The sequence below is a fragment of the Colius striatus genome, chromosome 1 (assembly GCF_028858725.1).
Source record: "Colius striatus isolate bColStr4 chromosome 1, bColStr4.1.hap1, whole genome shotgun sequence".
In the NCBI taxonomy this organism is placed as follows: Eukaryota; Metazoa; Chordata; class Aves; order Coliiformes; family Coliidae; genus Colius; species Colius striatus.
In genome coordinates, this window is record NC_084759.1 from 156477642 (window position 1) to 156497311 (window position 19670).

Consider the following 19670-nt stretch of genomic DNA (forward strand, 5'->3'; position numbering starts at 1 on the left):
TCGTAGTTTCCGCCGGTGCGCATGCGCACGTGCAGCCCGCCTGCCCTGGTGGGTCGCTTGCTTTGGTGGCCCACCCCGTGGTGACTCCCCTCCCCGCCGGCGCTTCCGGGCCGCGCCTCTTTCCGGTCTCCTTATTGGCCGTTGCCAGGCGCCGGGCGCGTCCCGATTGGCCGCCTGCCACGTGCGGTTCGTGTTGCTGGGCGCGGGCGGGCAGCGGCGCGGCGACCACGGCAGGGGCGGGGCTGGGATCCGTCGGTCGGTTCGCGGAGGCGTCCGGGCTTCCCCGGGACCGCCTTCCCCCCCTGGGCCGCAGAAGGAACAGCAGGGGCAGGTGTTCATACCTCTGTGCCAAACGTGCGGTCGGTAACGGGGCTGGGAAAGGCTTTCCCCGGCGGAGCCTTGGGCTGTGTGAGGCCTGGGCGGGGGTCTGACCCTCTCACGCTTGTGCGTATCGCTGCCTGCTCCGATGTTCTGACGCCGTGAAGGAGTCTGTCGTCTGGTAACTTTGGTTGGTGGGAGCCGAGGAGTCTCAGCGCTGTGTGAAGCTGAGCTATCCCACGGGAAGGGAGCATCAGATCCTGTTGGGGAAGTGGGAGGCTCGTCTCGCTTGTGTTTCGTGCCACATAGGTCATTGTTAACGATAGATTAGGTTTTAGACACTACGTCCAGATGACGTCCCTCAGGCAAACAGAAGATTTCAAACTCCACGTTTTCCTGTGGAAAAATGACACTAAAGTGCTCTTGTCAGTCACCCTGAACTTTCCTGTGTTGTCTGCCTGATCTGCAGCCCACGAGATTTGTTCTTCATTTACATATTTATTCAGTATAAATGATCGTTGTGTTGCAGCTTTTTATGGAGGCAGCTGGACAGTGTAGAAAGACACGTGCCAGAGTGAGTCCCAGTCCCCTGGCATGCGTGCAAAAGGTAGAACCCCCTGTGACGAAGCGACGCTTGTCAAAGGCACACCACCGGGCTAAGCTGGCAAGGCTCTTCAGCAGCTTGAAGGAGGCCGTTTTATCCCAGCCAGACCACTCGGCCTCAAAGGTGCGGAGCAGTGACTATTTAGGCATCGCTATTATACGTGGATATGTTTAAATTTAACCAGGATGACCACTGTATCATTATGGGTGCTAGTGTGTGTGTAATTTCACAGCATGTAGCTCTCCGGAATCTCTTTTACTTTAAATCTGACAGCTCAGAGTATGCAAATTGTTCCCTTTTAGTCTCTGGGTCATGGGTTTATCATGTGCCTTATCTGCATTTTTCTTACAGGGTTTTTGCAGCTTCTTTGTAGTGTTTTGGAAACAAACCAAGGGATCCCATGATGAAGTTATCTTGATTTCGCAGCATTTCCCCATGAAATCAGAGTAGTGAGTTTAGGGACAGCGAATCACAGAATGGCAGGGCTTGGAAGGGACCTTTAGAGATCATCCAGTCAAACCCCACTGCTAAAGCAGGTCCACCTAGATAGGTCACACAGGGATGTGTCCAGCCGACTTTTGAACACCTCCAGAGAAGGAAACTCCACACCCTCCCTGGGCAGCCTGTGCCAGGGCTCCCTCGCCTGAACAGGAAAGAAGTTTTCCCTTGTGTTTAAGTGAAACTTTTTGTGTTCCAGCTTTTGTCCATAACCCCTTGTTCTGTCACTGGACAGAAAAAAGTGTTGCCCCATCCTCTTGACATACACCTTTTAAATACTTTTAAGTATTGATGAGGTCTCTCCTCAGTCTCCTCCAGGCTGAATAGTCCCAGGTCCCAGGACAGAAGTACAAGGGAGGGAGTAATTCATTCAGGCTTATGAGGTGCACTCTGTCTTCATGGCACTCTGGAAAATAAGTTGGAAAAAAAACAACCACCAGTAAAGTTTATTGCTCTGCACTAAACAAAGAAGCTATTTAATCAAAACACAATTGTTTATGAGGATGCAATTGACCCAAAATTCTACTGAAAGTATGGATATTACCATACTCAAGGCACATTACCATCTTGTCTCAAATAGAGAACATCAGGAGTTATTTTATCTTCAACTCTGCCACCGATTCATTTAGAGTGGTTACTTTCTGTTTTCCAGCTTGTAAAACGGAGAGGTTCATGATTGTTTAGTACAGAAATCTTTGAGGCTCTGAACATGTAGAATACTGCTCTCTGGGGCTCATGACTGCTGAGCCCCTTTACCTCTCATGCAGGTTGAGGGAAAAGTTAAGTTTGCCATGTTCTGAACGAGACGCAAGCGGAAGTCACCATGATCTCACAAGTCTAAGGGGCCTGTCTTCATGCACCAAATCTTAAAATTGCTTTGTCATAGTATCATCTTGTCCTGGTTGCACCTGGGACAGAGTTAATTGTCTTCCTAGTAGCTGGTACAGGGCTGTGTCTTGGATTTAGGATGAGAATAATGTTGATTACTCACTGACATTTTGGTTGTTGTTTAGTTAGCACTTACCTTGAGTTAAGTTGTTTTCAGCTTCTTGTGCTCTACCAACAAGCAGGTGCACAAGACGCTGGGGGGGATCATGGCCAGGACAGCTGACCTGAACTAGCCAAAGGGAAATCCTATACCATATGACATCATGCCCAGTATAGGAACTGAGGGGAATTGGCTAGGAGAAGCAGATCGCTGCTCGGGCACCAGTCAGTGGGTGGTAAGCGACTGCACTGGGCATCATTTGGGTGAGTTTTTTCTCTCTTGGGTTTTATTTCTCTCTCTTTTTTGTTATATTCCTTTTTATTACAGTTATGGTTAGGTATTTTATTATAGTTGTTATTATTTCATTTTGGTTAGTAAACTGTTCTTATCTCAGCCCACAAGTTTTAATGATTTTTTTTTTCCTGATTCTCCTCCCTGTCTCACTGGGAGTGAGAGGCATGAGTAAGTGGCTCTGTCGTGCTTAGTTGCTGGCTGAGGTTAAATCATGACACTTGTACCTCTTGTGTGACTTTTGCAGTCCAAGGAAGTTCAATATCTTCAAGAGCCTTAAATACAGAAGTTCACTTGTAATCCTAGTGCTTAGTGTCTGGCTCTAATATCCAGTGTGAAAGCTCTGCAAGGTAGACATCCTATCTCAAGTGATGGTGGATGGTCTCATCAATGACAGAAATCTTGAAATATTTCAAGATGTGTATGTTTAAATGCATTGGCCATATGTTCTCAGTTATGCTTGCTAGGAATGGTGTGCAGCACTGGAGTTATTCCAGTTTACATCAGTGTAGCTGAGAGCAGAACATGGCAGAGGCTTCTCATAGCAAAGTTCTCATGGGAAATGATTAGTAAAGTCTTATGCCTAAGGTTGGTAGACATCCAACAAGACTTCACAGCATGGTATTTCTGGACACACTCCAAGAAGAGAACTATCCAAACAAGGCCATTTGCTGATGAAAGAAGCAAATGTCTATGTGACTGAGTGCTATGTGTGTTTATTGCATAATACATACCCAAATATTTATATCCTATATTTAAGTTTGCTCTAGTTTTAGTTCTTGCTCTTTTTCCTCTGGATAAGGATACCTAGTGAAACAATATAATTGTTTCACAGAGACACTAAGATAACAGAAGGTGAAAAGTGAAAAAAACAACCAAGGCATGTTAAAACATGAATCTGGTCAGAGCAAAGAACAATCAGTTCTGACTTCTTCTTATATTTAGTATCAGGTTTTGCGTAAGGCTAAGAAATCTGTGCAGAAGCTGGAACAAACCTTGGGCACTCTGCTGAAGATGAAAGGTAACTATGCAATCATTTGCCTTGGGCAGAGTGCCTGGACTTGGCTTTTATGTATTTGTTAATTAGAGGCAGGTATTTAACATCAGTTGTAGCATTAAGCAAGGGATAGCAAAATGTCTGTTGGCCCACTAAGCACTGCGTCTCAGAAGTCTCTCTCTGACTCTCAGTTACTCCTGCTCCCTTCCCAGCCTAGCTGAAGGAAGGAAATGAGTAATTCCTGCTGTCCCATAGCCACAGAGTTCACCTTGCTGCAGATTCACCCCCAGCAGCTATGAGGCTGGCTTGGGTCCCCAGGCTGCATGCTTGGGCTCCTACCAGGAGGCTGCAGGAGCACATGTGCAGGAGTCACAGCCGTCAGGAGCACCCAGCATAGAGAGTCAAGCATAGACAGAGGTTAAACTTCAGAACAGCATGCTCCTGTGTGACATAACAGAAGACAGATAAGCTGTTGGGGATTTCCTAGTATAGGAAGTGGAAGCCTCTAGTTAAAAATTTACTCCAATAGAAAGAGATAAGAGAGATTCTGTGGGTTTATTTTCTTTCAGCCTGGCAAGTAGTCTTCATGCATCTCTCTGTGACCTCCTGTGACACGTGTGTCATGGTGGTCTGGGATGTGCTGGCAGCAGCTGCCGGGCTTCACACACTTGCCAGCCTGCCTTCTGTTTACTGATGCTGGCCACTGCCTCCAGCAGCAACAAGTAGGACTGGAGCCTGATGGGGTGCAGATTTTTAACATATTTTCATGTCCCTTCAAGTGTCCAAGTTACTGTTGGCTAGAAGAAAAAAAACCCACTGCTATTCATGCAACTTGCATCTCCAATAATTGGCATCAATTAAAAATCCTGCTGCTTAAAATGGGCAATTCTAAGTTTCTAAGATTTTAAGTTTCTCAGTGATCATAAACTCCCAGTAATGCTGCTTACATTGTAGGAGACACAGAAGTTTCTCCTTTCGCATCACTTTTGCCTAATGAAAAGCTCTGGCTTGTGAAGAACCAGTTATTGAAATGATTCTGTTTGATTGGGTGAGAGGGATGCCAAAAGTGCCACTGCTGTGACTGTAACCTTTCTGCTGACAGCAGAGTCCTTCAGTCTGGAGGACGGGAACCTGTCCAGCATGGAGGAAATCAGGGAGGAATATGTCAAGAGGTACTTCAGCAATCACAGGTAAGGGCTTATACCAATCAAGGAAAGATGATAATACTTTGCACTTGATTTCTTCCCAGCGTCTCTGAACCTTTTTGTCATAGTTATTGAATTTCCAAGCGGAGGCCTTTCATTGTGAGGAAAAGATGAAGAGATTTCACCTGGTCTCATGTCATCCCATACAGTGCAGCAGCACTTTAAGCATGTTGTTAGTCTCATTTCCAGTTACTGCTTGTATTTCCTTTCCCTTCTATGTAGCTGATCTCCACCCAGGACTTCTCTTTCACCCACAAAACAAAACGAGGAGCAAAAAGCTGGCTTGAGAAGAGTGGCTCCAGGCTCTGGAGTGACCGTGACAAGGGCCTTATTAATCCAGTTAAGAAATTGTTACTGTGGATTTTCTTCCTGTGTATTCATTCCAGCACTGCATCAACCTTGGAAGCTGTAAGTGAGAGTGACTCTGCCATCTCCTATTTGATTCAAGAATGTGAACAACAAGCACTGGAAGAGGGTGAGAAGCCAGAGCTGATCCAGGCTTCAGGGACTTCATCCCTGGATCTGGTGGAATTTGAACGGTAGGAGCTCCTCACATTACCTTCAGGTTTTTTAACCAGCTTGCATTAACAATGTGTGTCCTGCCGCTGCTGTTTGTGCAGCCCTGCTGGAGACTGCATCGGCCTTGCAAGAGCCCTGTGCCAGCAGCTTTGGCTCTGCTGGAAATGAAGCTGAGCTCCTCCAAGTCCCTTACCTGTGGCATGGGAATGGACTCCCACCAGCTCTCCAGGCCTTGGGAAATCCCTCTGGATTTTCCATCCTTCCTCAGGAAAGCAGATATCTTCTTTCAAGTGTCTCAGCCATTGTGTGGCTGTACTTTAATGCTGTCCATAGGGCTTGCAGAGTAAGATGCAACAAACCTGCTAACAGCAGAGGTTTAACAGGCAAGCTCAGGTGGAATAGGAGGTTTTCCATCCAGAATGATTGGATATGCAGGATTGTGTCCCTGCGTATTTGTGATGTCAATACCACTATCAAGTTATATCCCTGCAATGGGGCTAGGTTTTAGCAGTATAGGGATTGCTGCACCAGGTGAAACTCTCAAGAGTCTGGATCTATGTGTTCTGGAGAAGTAAAGGAACTAGAGGCAGGCAAATACTTTGCCCCACAGTGATGTTCATGCTGTGTCTAATGGCATTATGAGGACTTTAAACACTGTTGCCCCTTTCCGAAATAGACCCTTAGCTCCTGGCAGCTTGGAGTACTTTTTTGTGGGATCAGAGTGGGGTATGGCTGGATGTGACTATGGAAGGCTGTGTAGTCATCAGCCTTCAGGCTGCAGAGTAGCAGTGATCTGGAAGATACCAGAAAGGACTCCTCAAAGTATCAGCAATGTGGGAGGGAGGAGGGGAACCTAAACACATGTGTTACACTTGCAGCCAGTAGGTGTGAGTCTGTAACTCCCTTTAGGGTCAGCTCCCAAGTGCCTGATGCACAACCTAAAAATCAAAGACCACTGTTCTCAGTTTGGTCTTGTAATGGTAAAACTATTTTTTTTTTTCAAAGTTAATGGTATTTGAAGAGTGAGTATTCATCACATCCTTCCCCTTGCTGTCAGACAGCACTAGGAGGTACTTAAGATCATGAATGCTTTTCAAAAAGAATAAGTGATCATTTCACTGTAAAGGTATCATCTATCTCGTACCTTCAAGCAGACTCATTTCACCTAAACATTCCAGGGCATAGAATATGCAGTGCAGGAGAATGCACAGCTGCAGCTGACATCCTCTGCCACAGCATCACCACCATTAACAAAAACTTCTGTACTTCCTCCTTCTCTTTTGCTTTGCACTGGTGCTTTTTAATAAAATTCCCTTGGACTATTGAGTTTCTCACCAAGCTGAGCCTGCAGCTGTGCCAGCAGATGGCCCCAGCCTCCCACAACTCTTCCTGCTCTTGCTTCTCTGAGAATCAGAGGCGGCCGTGGTAAGGTATTGTTTACAAGAGCTTCAAATGTGCTGAATCAGGATTTTCTGGGGGAAGTAATCCCTGCTTCATGAAAGTCTGCACGACAGAGCTGTAAACACCCGACTTTCTCCTTCTTCACTGACAAGGTATACGAGGGCCTGTACTGTGCAGACTCTAGCACTAATGCTACGGTCTTAGGGCTGGCTGCAGCTGGCTCATCGTGGCTAATTCTTCTCAAAAAAAGATCTTTTGTAACAGGCATAACGTAACAGTGGGGACTTTTCGGCAAAGAAAATAACAGCATTTTGGTGATCATCTAATCACATTTTTTGGGCAGCATCAGAAATGCTCTGAGCTTCAACAAACTGCGCTGTTTTTTAAATTCCGTGTCCAGCAGCAGGAGCTACATCAGTAGGACTACACAGTTCTCTGTCCAGTCAAAACGTGGTTGTCTCCTTCCAGCTGGGAAAGAAAGAGTTAGAGTCGTGGTTCAAGATTAATTTCTCTAGCAAAGCAGGCTGATAGTGATTCATCTTCTTCTGCTTGAGAAACTCCAGATGCTTTGTTTGCAGCTGGACATACAGAATCCTTAGTGAGCACAATACCTTACAGAGAACGCTTACTCCCCGTATGGTATTTTGTATCCATCAACTCCAATACTCCATAGTATGGAAAGTGGAGTTTAAATGTATTTCGGCTTGCATGCAGAATTACCTTAAGATTTTCAATATTGGCTTGCTGGAACAATTATAAAGAAAAAAGAAAAGCATGAACTCTTTTGAACTACCTTCTTATACAATACCGTTCAGTTCATCAGGAAACGTGCTCATTTGTGACAGCTTCCAAGGAATCATTTTGAGCCCAAACTTAGTAGCAATGACTGTTGTTTATAGAACTCTTGGTTTGTACTCCTTTGATCTTGTTATTTTAATCTGAGAAGCTCTAAGCATTTAATTAATGCAAAATAACCTTCAGTGCTGCTTTCCTATGTAGGCATTATTATCCCTGGTTCACTGTGCCATGTAGTGCTAACAGAAGCAGCATGCTCCTTCTGAAATTCAGTCACTGGGTTGAAATTACAACACTTCTGTTCCATTATGAGTTTCACTACAGACTACACAGAAGCCAGTCCTAGGGATGCATTTCCCCAGATGTAAAATGGAGGAAATTTCGCTCCCATTGCTTATTTAACTCAGAGCATCCAGGCCTGGGGTAGACTCTTCGTACCTGCACGTGTAGTCAGGATATGGCCTCAGCCAAGGCTTTTAAGTGTAGTGCAATGCCAGTAAGAGTATAAAAAGTGACCTACAGTGTCAAAGCCTCAGGATACAAAGGCAAGTAGCTCAAAATTTATGAAATGCCAGAATGAAGTTTGCCTGTGCAACAAGTACAGCCTGCAGCGCATGGAGCTTCTGTTGCGAGGCAGTCCCGCTGAGGCTGCGGCTGGAGCCTGCCCTTTGTGGATTAAATCCTGGCAGAACACAGTTGCTAAAATCTTCAGTGTTGGGTAACCTTTAATAATTGTACAGAGTCTTGGTGGAGGGAGTCAGTGAAGTCGTTATGAATCCAGAGCTACTCCCCAGTCTCCTGCTGGTTTACAGTAGACAGCTGCCTCATAGCCTGCTCTTAAGAGATGCTCCCTTTCCTTTCATTACAGATACTTGTATTTTTATAAGCACACAGTGGACCTGCTGGTAGAGCACGGACTTGTTTGCCCTGAGGAGGTGCCTCTCCCTGAGGTCTCCATGGCTGTTTCCCACCTCTGGCAAGAGCTTTCTGAAGAAAGGAGAGACAGCATCTTGCAGTACTGTAGCCAGAGAGAATTCCTCATGAATCCTAAGCCCGCACCCACTGAAGGTAGTGTGAGGGACAGCCGAGGTAACAGTGAGGAAGCCAGTGGTTCCTCAGTCTCCACATCAGAGAAAGTAAGTGCTCAGTAACCTGTATGTCTGCCTCTGAAACTCCAAGCTTCAGATGCTAATTGGCTCTCTAGCTTTTAATTGGAAACATACAGTAGTTGTCACCCAGCTTTCCCAAGACTACATCAATGCAGAATTGAAGACAATGAACAATCTCAGACTAAATGCCTGCACTGAATTCTCTCTTGGTAAGATACATGGCAAGCTATAGGAGTGCAGTGATAGTCTCCACTGGTCCGTAGAGTTTCTGTGCTAAGTAACAGTTAAATTTGCTCTAACTTGCTCCAGGGGGAGGGAGCAAGGACAAGAATTCTAGTTACTGTGCTCTGCAAACTCTCCAAGGAGCACAGATGACCTAAATTCAGAGGGAACACCAAGTTTGCCAAGGCCTGCTGTGTTTTGGGTTGGGTGGGTTTTTTTTCATCAAAGCACTGGGTAGCAAAGAGAAAGTATTTGTAGGCTGGCTCCAGTGGTGCAGGGCTAATGACTGCCAGTACCATGCACCTCTGCAGAGCCAAGAACTCAGTGACTGAAGTAGAGCAGGCCAGTGTAATTTTAGTAGCTGCAAGGGATGGATGGATGTCCACCTTTAGCATATAAGTAAATTACATCGACAAGTTCCTTTAGAGTTACAGGACACAACTCCTATCACTGACCTCCTTAGGAAGTGTCACAGGGATGTTGCATGTCCTGTGCTTTCAGGCATAGAAATTGTGTGAACTGCGTTGTGGCAGAGTGAACTAATGAGCTTATCTATCTGTCACAGGGAGCATCTCAGCTCCTTTCTCCTGGAATCACATTTGGGGATACTGATTGGTACTGCTGAGATCTGCAGCTGTAAGCAGCGTCCCACAGTCAGGTCTCTAAAGCACTGATACAACTCATGCTTTTTACTGATCTTTTGAGAGATGGAATGTTAAGTCTAATTCCTAGAGGTTGAAGCAGAAGTCTAAGGAAATGAACTGACCTGTGTGCCTAGATGAGAAATACAGTTATTTCTTATTATTCCTGTTTCTACAAAATCCTCTTGGTTTACTCTATCTGTGAACATGCCCATTAACTGGAAAGAAAAAAATATCATGCTATTTAAAGGCTTCCTTATTAAAAGTGATGCCTTAGGTAAAACTTGTAGGTAGCTAGATGTGTTGACATCTGAAGTGTTTTTTCTGATAGGCAATGTTTGAAGATGCATTTGATGTTGCTGCAGATTTCCTTGACAGAAGCACTCAGGGAATGTCTAGCCAGAGGTAAACTACAAACTCAACCCGTTTTGCTAGATAGAGTATGTTAGTAGCCCAGTGTCAATACTTCACAGCACGTTTTCTGTGGAGTAAGGCTTCCTTTTTTGTGCTTAGTTTTTTGTAATAGCAGCTTCCAGCAGTTGTGTTCACAATAATACTGTCTCTTAAGGTGCAAAGGTGAAACAATGACTAGGCATTTACATCAGAATGACACTTCAGGATAACTGGGGGTCCTTCTGATCTTTTTCACCACTCTGAATAGCTTTCCATCTTTTCAAATTACAATATTTGTAATGTTTTCATTTTCTCTCTCACTGATCAGGTCTATGAGGACCATAAGGCATTCCCTGGATAAGTTAGCTAATCCTAAACTGTACTCTCTTTTAAAGAGACAAAAAAACCATTTTTTAACATTGTCTCCCTTACCTTTTTCAAGTACTCCAATCACAAGGAGATGATGAAGCTGAAGTATGGTTGACCTGAACAGTAACATCAAAGAAACACAAGATCTATTAAATAATAACATCCCTTTCCTCTGCAGGTCAGATGAGTTACCTAAAAGAGAACATGTGAGATACAAAGCTGGCACTGCCTTTGATCTTTTTTCCCACTAGACTAAAGAAAGAAAAAGGATTGATTTCCACAAGAGGAAAATCACATTATGGCTCATCTTTCACGCATCCCTACTACTTAGTCTGTGTTAGGATTGTTTCTCTTTGCAAATGATGTTTTTAATCTGTCATGGGTTTTTTTAATCCTGTTTTCTATTTATTTTTTCCATATTTAGAGAGCTCTTTAGTGTGAATCTTTCTGTCTTTCACCACCATTCCACCTTGTACTTCCAGAACAGAATGAATGCAAATAAGGTTGTTTTGGCTGTTGGTCAGAATACACTTGAAAACATAGTAAAGCTTAACAAATATATATCCATTAAATAACATCTATTAGGTCACAACTGCTGTTTGCTTTTAAAATAAGATTAAGTGTCCCTTAATAATGCAATGTATTGCCATAGTCTTTGCAATCTGTCCTAGGGCCCAAATTAGGTTAGCATCTCAGTAGTCAATATTTATCCTGTTCCCTTCCTTCCCCATCACTCTGTGACTTGTAATTCAGGAGAGAGGCGTGGTGGCAGAACTTTGTAAAATCACAGGGTGATTTAGAGGTGATGTCCAAAGTGAATGTTTAAGCTTTTTGCCAAAGTTGCCCAAGTACAAGCCTGCCAGTGATAGCTAATATATAATTTCATGGTACTGCATTCACTCAAAAGCTTTACAAAAGAAATCAAATCTCAACAGCCCTACAAAGTACACTACCAAATAATCATTGTTGCTTTCTGTTATAGTGGAATATGCTTTTCCTCAAAACAGTGTTACTATAGCTGTCATGTATCTGTGGATCTCTTTGTTGTGATACTGGTTTCTTGTATTACTGTTCTTTGTTATGTCTTCCATGTATTTGTTAGACAGTATCTTGTCAATATGTCCACCACTGCTCTTCCTTGTCTTGCTTGGTTACTGTCTTTAATATCAGAATCATCTTGAAAGCAATTTGATTCCTTATATAATATAAATATAAATATAAATTCCTTAATTTATAAATAAACTGGAAGAGGGAAAGTTAGGAGGAAAAATGAGGGGACTGGAGATTAAATATAGTATCTGCTTCCATTTTTAGCTCGGCATTTGGAAGCTGCGCTTCTGAAAATCCAGAGGATCACCACAGGCTCTATCTGCAGATCACAGACTTCCTAAAAAGCCTCTTCTCTGCTAACACACCATTTTGCCAGGTGAGCTTTGCTAAAGGATTACTTAGAGAAGGAGTGATGTATTTCTGTCATTGTCAGAAAGGGATTTCCATTTTCCGTGCTTCTGATCATATGGTCCAGAATCATTACCAATAAGAACTTGGAGTTCATCACTTCAGATGTGTTATTCCAAAAGTTGAGTAGAATTGCCTTTGTGAGAGGTAAAGTGTGAGGGGTTATTGCTGCTTAGAATATTATTCAAATGACATAAGGACTTTTTAATGTATATATTGTTTGCATGAAAATTCCTCGTGGAAAAGCTTGAGTGATCTCATCTGAGCAGGCAAAGCTTACTTTGCAGTTCTCCATTAACCCCCAGCCATTTCATTCTGAGCTCAACAGGACCACTTTTTGCTTGGCTGGCTGCCAGGTTCCCTACCCTGAGCCCTCGACTGGCAGGCTGTAGGAGTACTGTATTCCTTGTTCTTGAAAGAGCTGATAAACAGCTGCTGAGCTGCCTCTCAACCTCAGCCTACTGTTGCAGGTTCACTGTGCCAGGAATCACTGCATTTGCCATGTTCTTCCTCCCTTCTTGCCCTCCTGCCAAGGAGTGTCACTGAAAAGGGAGATATCCCTCAGCCAGAGCGTTCTTGTTTGGGCTCAGAGTCAATTGTACTTCCAGAGTAGTCATCGTTTTGCTATTTTCCATCGCCTGGCTTCCACCCAGTCTCTGTTAGTTGAGCAGATGCTCCTTTGAAGGAAATAGAGTGTTAATGATGAGGGGTAATTGGGACAAAAAACAAAGCAAAAACTAGTGTTGCAGCACTGTCTGAATCTATCACGTAGTGACTGCTGTGTGCCATTTGATTCCCCTCATCTCAAGGAGATAGTAGCACTAGAGGAGGTGCAGAGAATGGCAGAAGGCACAGCAAAAAAAAAAAAAAGGCATTAAACAGGAGCTACTAGAGTAGGACTCTTCCACAAAAAAAAGATTGAGGGTCACAGTGAGTGAATTTTGATCCTAAATAGAGTGGATTTTCTGCACAGAATGATTATCCCTTGCATCCAACACCAGAAGAACTAGAAAACACTCAATGAAATGAACAAACAACATATTAAAAATACTTGTACATGGAAATTACCAGATTTAACTCCTGGGGCATCAATCTGTTGCCAATTACTAAATCTGAAGGCCCAGATACAACTTCCAGCTCAGAAGGTCATCACAGCACAGTTTGCCATAATGTAGGAGCATATATTGTGGAACAGAGCATGCTGCATGCACTAGTGTTGCACTTTCTGTCTAAACATCACTCCTGGCGCTTGTCAGAGACTGGTCTACAGAGCCCTTTGGTCAGTGAATAACTGTGTTCTGCATAAAGGCAGAGCTCTTCCTGTATTTATGTAAATGGCTGAGGGCTGAGCAGCCTCAAAAAAAATGCTTTGGGTAAGTTATGGTGTTTTCCAGTTTTAAACCTGTGTAGTGAATGTCATGGCTGGCAGCAACAGGTGGTATCATTTTGTCTTTCTGCTTGGTGCTGCATTGTTGTATATGAGCCCAAGTCCATCTCACAGCTTGCAGATGAGATGGTATGAGAAGAAGTAGGGCCTCTTTCATGCTTGAAAGAGGGACATTTGAACTAAGACTAGGAGAGTGTGAGGGATGGGAAGACAGGCAGCGAAAGAAGCTGAAGTACTGCAGACTGGCAGTTGACTAAGTTCTGTGGATGCAAAAGGAAGTAAAAGGCTGCCCGTACTTCTTTTGTGCAGGAACTTTGAGTCATCTGTAATAAGACAACAAAAGGAGAGTTTGTGCAGAAATCATCCAGGCTAGAGGGTTCGGATAATGTGAAGGTCACGGTCTGCTTTGGTTTAGATAACTCCAGTACAGCAAATGCAGAGAGTCCTGCCAAGAGGCAGGAAAAAAAAAAAAACAACAAAAAGACTGACAAGATTTTTTTTGTTGTTTTGAGAGCAGAAATTCAGCTCCATCTTAAAGCAAACAGATTGAGGTAATCGTGGAAGTGGTTGCAGAGCAGGGATAGGAGACATTCATGGAGGAGTCCAGGAATTCAGGCACGGTGTGTTTAAAAACACACCAACTCTGGCAGCAGCACACAGCTCAGTGTAGGCTACATACCTTACCCCAGAAACTAGGCTGCTAAGAGCATTGGAGACTCCTGGGTTTGTCTGACAGGGAAAGGAGCCCTTTCTGCTTAACTTCTGGGTGTGACTGAGCCCCTGCAGACCACTCCCCTTCCCTTGCGGTGGTACCTGTGCCAGTGCCACACTAGCCCAGGAGTTTGGGTAATGCTGGGATAAATTATCGTCACGAGCAAGTGGTGTCCTGGTGCACTGTGCACACATCTTGTAGAAGACACAGAGGTGGGTAGCACATACAGTACCAAGGTGAGGCACATGATGTGCAGCTGACTGAAGTAGGAAAGGCAGCATACAATCTGCTTTCCTTTCACTTGCAGAGCTGCTGAGGTGGGGGTGTTTATGACTGATCATTACATACCAGTGCTGTGTTACACCATTTATGGTTAACTGTCCAGGTACAAAGTGCTGTTGCTGGACTGCCTGTGCTCACCGTTTCGTAGTCACAGACCTACTGAGTGCAGCTCCTCCTGGGCTGCTGCCTTGGCTGTCAAAGCTGCCAAGGGCATGCACCCTGTGGCATATGGTGCTTGAGGGAGACTCACACGAGAAGGGGAAGGAAAGCATTTGGATAGGGAAAGGGAGGGCTCTTAAAAGGACACTGACCCAAAAAATTAGAACAGGAGCAGGCTTCTAAGGTACACAGGAGAGAAATCTTTCTGAGTGTGAGATTAGTTAAGCAACCTTGTCAGTTCTCAAGAGCTCTTGTCTTAAGGTCGCATCATAAGAGATGCTTAGCAGCAAAGACAGTACAGAATTCATTTAGATTGAGGTCCAAAGGTTTTACAATGTCTTAGTGAAAGTCAGTGGTTTTGGGGTTTTTTTTCTGAAAAGCACTGAGCACCTTTACATCTTCAAAGACACACTTTCTTTTGAAATTATGGATTTTCGATGAGTCACTTGACAAGCAAGTGGGATTTAGTGCTCCTTAAGCAATCCATTTGTTAAACAGCACCTGTTTTTAAAAGCAGCCTTTCCCTAAAGAGTCTGGTCTCAATGCAGAAGGTGAACTAGATGGCCACTTTCATGTCACAGACTTTGATTTCTCAAGAGACACTTATTCCCTGTAAGCTGGTGAATGAGAAGACTTCTTTCCTTCTGTTGCTAAAAGAGCAGCAAAGCAAGAAATCAGTAGAAGTCGGAGGCTCAAGGAAACTCTCTTTTGGAGCCTGCATGCTACCAGAGTCAGTAACAGCTGTCTAAATGATATAAATAGGCACAGGGTAGAGTCCTGTGATTTTTTAGAAAGAAATTGTCTGAAAATTTGAGCCATTCTTCATCAGCCATGTCAAGCCCTTGACAAGCGCCAGTCACAGATTCAGAGAAGGAGGAGGGCCTTATGGCATGTTACCTGACACACATCAACACTTGACCAGCCCACTGTATATTTGAGACTCAGTCAATTCCTGTGGTTTTTAACCAGCGTGACTTTTTGGGGGGCTTTCAGGAAGAAGATCTGCAGTTTGATTATGAGACTGTGATGCTGAGGTGCACCGAGACCTTTGATGATGAAGATTTCTAAAGAGCATCTCTGTGTGCCAATGTTTTGGCAGGCGTTGCCAGGTACACCAGGTACGTGGAGAGACTGCACCTCTTCCAGTGAAGCACCTCTCTGAGCAGAGTGTGGAGGCACTGTGTTAAAGTGGTTTGTTACAGTTGACTTCCCATTCCCTCGTCTGTGCTTCTTGATATAACAGTTGAGTAATTTATGCCTTGAAGTGTTTCAGGTTTTAAGATATTTATGAGATTTTAAGAAACACTTTTATCTATTGCTTTTTAACATTTAACCTCACTTGACAAGTAAACTGAAGCACGTGCAGTTTAAGTGACTTTGCCCAACATAAGCTGTGGAAGAGCTGCAGAGAGGTCACATCAGCGGCAGCCTGGGCACTGCCACAGGATGCAGCTCTCAAACTGCAACCCACAGAAATGACAAAATGCCCTGCACTTTGGCAGTGATTACTTTTCCAGTGCAATTTTTCATCTCAGGCTGACAAGGAAAAAGAGTTTTCCTCACAGAGAGTGAGATGAGGGTCTTCCATCTCTTTATGAAGACAGCAGCAGTGGCCACACACTCCCAAATCACCCAGAAAAGTGCAGACACAATAATACACTTTGAATTATTTCCTTTTGCAAGGTGTGTAAAGCTGAATGATCAACTTTGTGCTCCTCTGCCACATCTCCTTCTTTGATGAGTAGTGCTGCTCAGTGAGTCTTGCAATTAAAAATGCTGTGCAGATGAATAAAATCCTTCACATCTCAGAGCTATCATTAAAGGCTTTTTGCAGACTCAAGACAAATTGTGATGTTATAGTGTTTATGCTGCGGTCATGGTAACAGCTGTCACAAACAGAAAGGCTAAAAGTTATGTTTAAAAATCTAAGCTAAAGCTGTCATGTTCAGGAATCCATCAGTCTTCAGCAGCCAGGCTTTTAGGGTGAATCCAGGAGGGCTGGGTTTGTCCCAGTACTGCCTTGATGTATAAGAGCACATTACGTGCAGTGCTATTCAAGTAAACACATCTGGAGCCTTCAGTACCAGGGGAGAATAATTCCTCCAGAGCACCTTCTGCCCTTGCAGTCACAGCTGTGGCAGCACTCCCGGGTGGATGTTTGCCAGGCTGCTGTGTTTGAAAATGGGAAGGGGGGGGGGGGTCATAATTGCAGATTTTGTTTGGGTTTAAGAGCCCTTCTCAGGTCTCCAGGCTCCAGCTTTGCCTCTCCCTGGCTTTTCTAGGGTGCTTATGTGTACAGCATATCATTACTTTAAGGCTATAAGCAATGATGCCTCTTCCTCCTCTCTCTCCCTCATTCCAAAATGCCAAGCATGTGTGTCCCGTGGGCAATCTGGGTTTTGGGACACATGCTGACTGAAATATAGGTACAGGCTTTGAACGGCATCCAAGGTCAAATAATTCTTTCCTTTTAGCTAGAAAGAGCCATATAAAAGTACTTACAGTAGTGTTTACATTAAGCGTTCTGCCTGTGTTTTCTTATCTTTGTGCGGTTTTTGGGGGGAAATGGGGTGTTTTTTCACAGTGTTGAAGATACTTTTTTCTACAAGCCTTTTAGCTGTAGAAATTGTGCAGACTTCTCTCATCTTCAGTTCCTCAGCTGAGGTCAAACTTGGCAATACTGGCATGTACCATAGGACAGCTATGTGAGTAGGTAATGTTCAAGGGTTATAGCCTTTTCTTACTGGCCTTTCATCCCTATCCTTTTGAAGGCCACTCCAGAACACGAGTTAAACAAGAAACTATTTACTTTTCAAATGACTGTCAGGCTGCCACCAGTTTTAAACAGACACCATACACTATGTAGATGCACTCCCTTGATCATAGAATCATAGAATTTGATCATCACATGTGACAGCTTCTGATGCTTCGCCAGGAGAATTTTAGGTTAAGATGGGCCTGAACATTAATGTGAATCAACAGGTGTGATCAGGCAATGAGAAAGTAACAACTCCGCCAAATGGTAGCAGGCTTTGTAGGAGATGTTATGACACTAAGGAGAAGATGGAGAACACTTTCCTTCAGTTCCTTCTGTCACATGATCACAACTTCCAAGAGTGCGGGCCTGTGTGTAATGTGGGAAGGCAGTTTCCTCTCCTGCAGAGCCAACTCTACACAGCCAATAGGTGTCCTGCCCTGGCGTGTATGTGTGCCGTCTGCTCTGCCTTGGCAGGGAAGCAGCCCTCATCCCGGAGCGTGTCAGTGCTGCATGTGCGTGGTACCGCCTTGTGCAGGGCTTGGTCTGCTGGAAAATCTTCACAACCAAATCTGGTAAGTGGAGGCTGGCAGACTGCTGGGGCAGGGTGGTGGGAAGGAGCTGGAGGCAGAAAGGCAGCAAGGAGAGAGGAGTGGAAAGCATGAACGTATCAGTGGAAGCACGGCCGTTACAGGGGTTTGCGCAGACCAAGCTGAACAGAGCAGAGCAGGACTCGGAACGTTAGAACTGTCCAGCAACATGGCAGTCCCTCACTTAACAACAAACTGTGCCTAACACAGGACAGTCCCACTGCCCAGACCATGTCTTCTGAGAAAACTGTACAAATGAGCCTCTGATGAACTGCACTAGAGGCAGTGCACCACGGTACAAGCAAATACCCATCACCAGGTCTCCTTGGCCAGCACAGCAGGGGCATCTGCCTGGACTTTCCAATTAGCTGTCTGCCTCTCTGCAAAGCTGCAAGCAGGGTGACCCCACACCTGGTTGAAATCAGTTAGTCTTGCTGCACTGGCGACTCAACAGGAGCACAAAGAGTAATTCAGTTGACAGGTAGCTGGCTGTCCTCCAAAAGCAATCCAGAACAGCCCTCAAGTGTTCAGTCTGATGCTTGAGGATCCTCTGATTTCCATTTCCTTTTATTAAGTAGCAAAGAAACAGAAGCTGTGTCACTGTGTTGCAAAGCCAAAGCTGTTTCCAAACCTCAAGTGGTCCCATGCAGCTGGTAGGAGTGGTGGCCCTGCTGCCTAGGCCCTGCCTACTTTTAAGATTTGGAAGTGTCCCCCCAAGGCAAATAAAAGGATATTTTATAAATATAGAACAATCACACCAAAGGGGGAATTGTAAAGGACGTTTAGGAGCCTGACCTTGAAATAGAGTTATAAACAGCTTCTCAAAAAGTGCCTTCTAAGCCTTAGCAACAGCAGACACAGCTGCCCCAAACCAGCATACCTCACACACAGCTGTCTGTGCCTCCTGGGCCCTGAGATATGCTGGGGCAACAAGTGAGCCTCCACTGGGGACTGGAGCCCCCTCATGCCAGGAGATGTAAAGTCATGCCCAGCTCTACTCCATGGAGCTTGCGAGCCAAATGGGGACTCAGAGGCATGGCAGTAGGCTGGGAGCGCAGAGTGGTAGCATAAGAGACAGCCAACATCCTCCATCCTTGGGGTGGGAACAAAAAGCCAACTGAAGACTGATTTTTGTAGGAAACCTTTGCAGGTGTTTTTTTTCAAGCAAATACAAACTTCTGGCACTTGCCAGCATGCTAAAGTGTCTTAGAAGGAGAAGCAAAAAGATAGAGTTGCAGCCTCCACAGAGGTGACACCGAGCCAGTAAGATTACTGAGGGTTCCCCATTTGTGCTTCCCACCTCGCATTTTCCCTGTGGGGATCTCAGCAGTAGCACGAAAGGGGAACGTCTGACATGGAAGATGGAGCACCTGAAGGCTACATGGCACGGCAGGATTTGGCCAAATTGGCAGCACCAAAGAATGGGACTGTAACAAGTGGGAGGAAGAAAGGCTTTTCAATGAAATCACACAGCTTTTGTTCACTCTTGAGATGAGGGAGAAGGGGGCATCGTATCATGGCCTTCAGCTGTCCAACAGAGGGTACAGAGAAGATGGGCTCAGACCTTGTCTCAGAGGAGGACTGTGAGAGGACAAGAGGCGACAGAGACAAGGTGAAATATCAGAAATTCCAGTTAGATGCACAAGAAAATGCTTTTCATCATGAGGGTGGTCAGATACTGGATCAGACTTCCCAAAGACACTATGGCTCTCCATCCATAGCTAAAATGGACACAGTCCTCTGCAACCTCCTCTAGCAGGACCAGCTCTGAGCAGGGGCTTGGCCCAGACGACTTCCAGAGGTCTCTTCCAAACTGAATCACTTGGTGATTCTGTGAATGCTACCTGCCACTCACTATGGCAATCACCCTGAGAAACAACGTTGCACTGTACATTTTATTTACTTTTCAAAATAGATATCTAAGTGTAAATCTCAATGCAGGAAACACAAGCTTATGCTATAGCAATGCTGGCAACC

The 19670-nt window shown here is 44.7% G+C and overlaps 1 protein-coding gene across 1 annotated transcript; it reads left to right on the forward strand.

The window, feature by feature from the left end:
• The first annotated feature begins 153 nt into the window (after positions 1 to 153).
• STRA8 (stimulated by retinoic acid 8) lies at positions 154 to 15416 on the forward strand. Its single transcript, XM_062019351.1, has 9 exons — positions 154 to 186; positions 848 to 1045; positions 3645 to 3720; positions 4802 to 4886; positions 5288 to 5440; positions 8485 to 8752; positions 9920 to 9993; positions 11665 to 11776; positions 15342 to 15416. Exons 2-9 carry the CDS (start codon positions 854 to 856, stop codon positions 15414 to 15416), a joined length of 1035 nt encoding a protein of 344 aa, XP_061875335.1. The 5' UTR covers positions 154 to 186; positions 848 to 853.
• Positions 15417 to 19670: the final 4254 nt, after the last annotated feature.

Bases quoted from the DNA above. Each gene is read 5' to 3' on its own strand.
- STRA8 (XM_062019351.1), top strand. From the start codon at position 854: ATGGAGGCAGCTGGACAGTGTAGAAAGACACGTGCCAGAGTGAGTCCC. The intron at 4,887-5,287 runs GTAAGGGCTTAT...TATTCATTCCAG, and splicing joins AGGTACTTCAGCAATCACAG to CACTGCATCAACCTTGGAAG. The intron at 11,777-15,341 runs GTGAGCTTTGCT...GGGGGCTTTCAG, and splicing joins CTAACACACCATTTTGCCAG to GAAGAAGATCTGCAGTTTGA.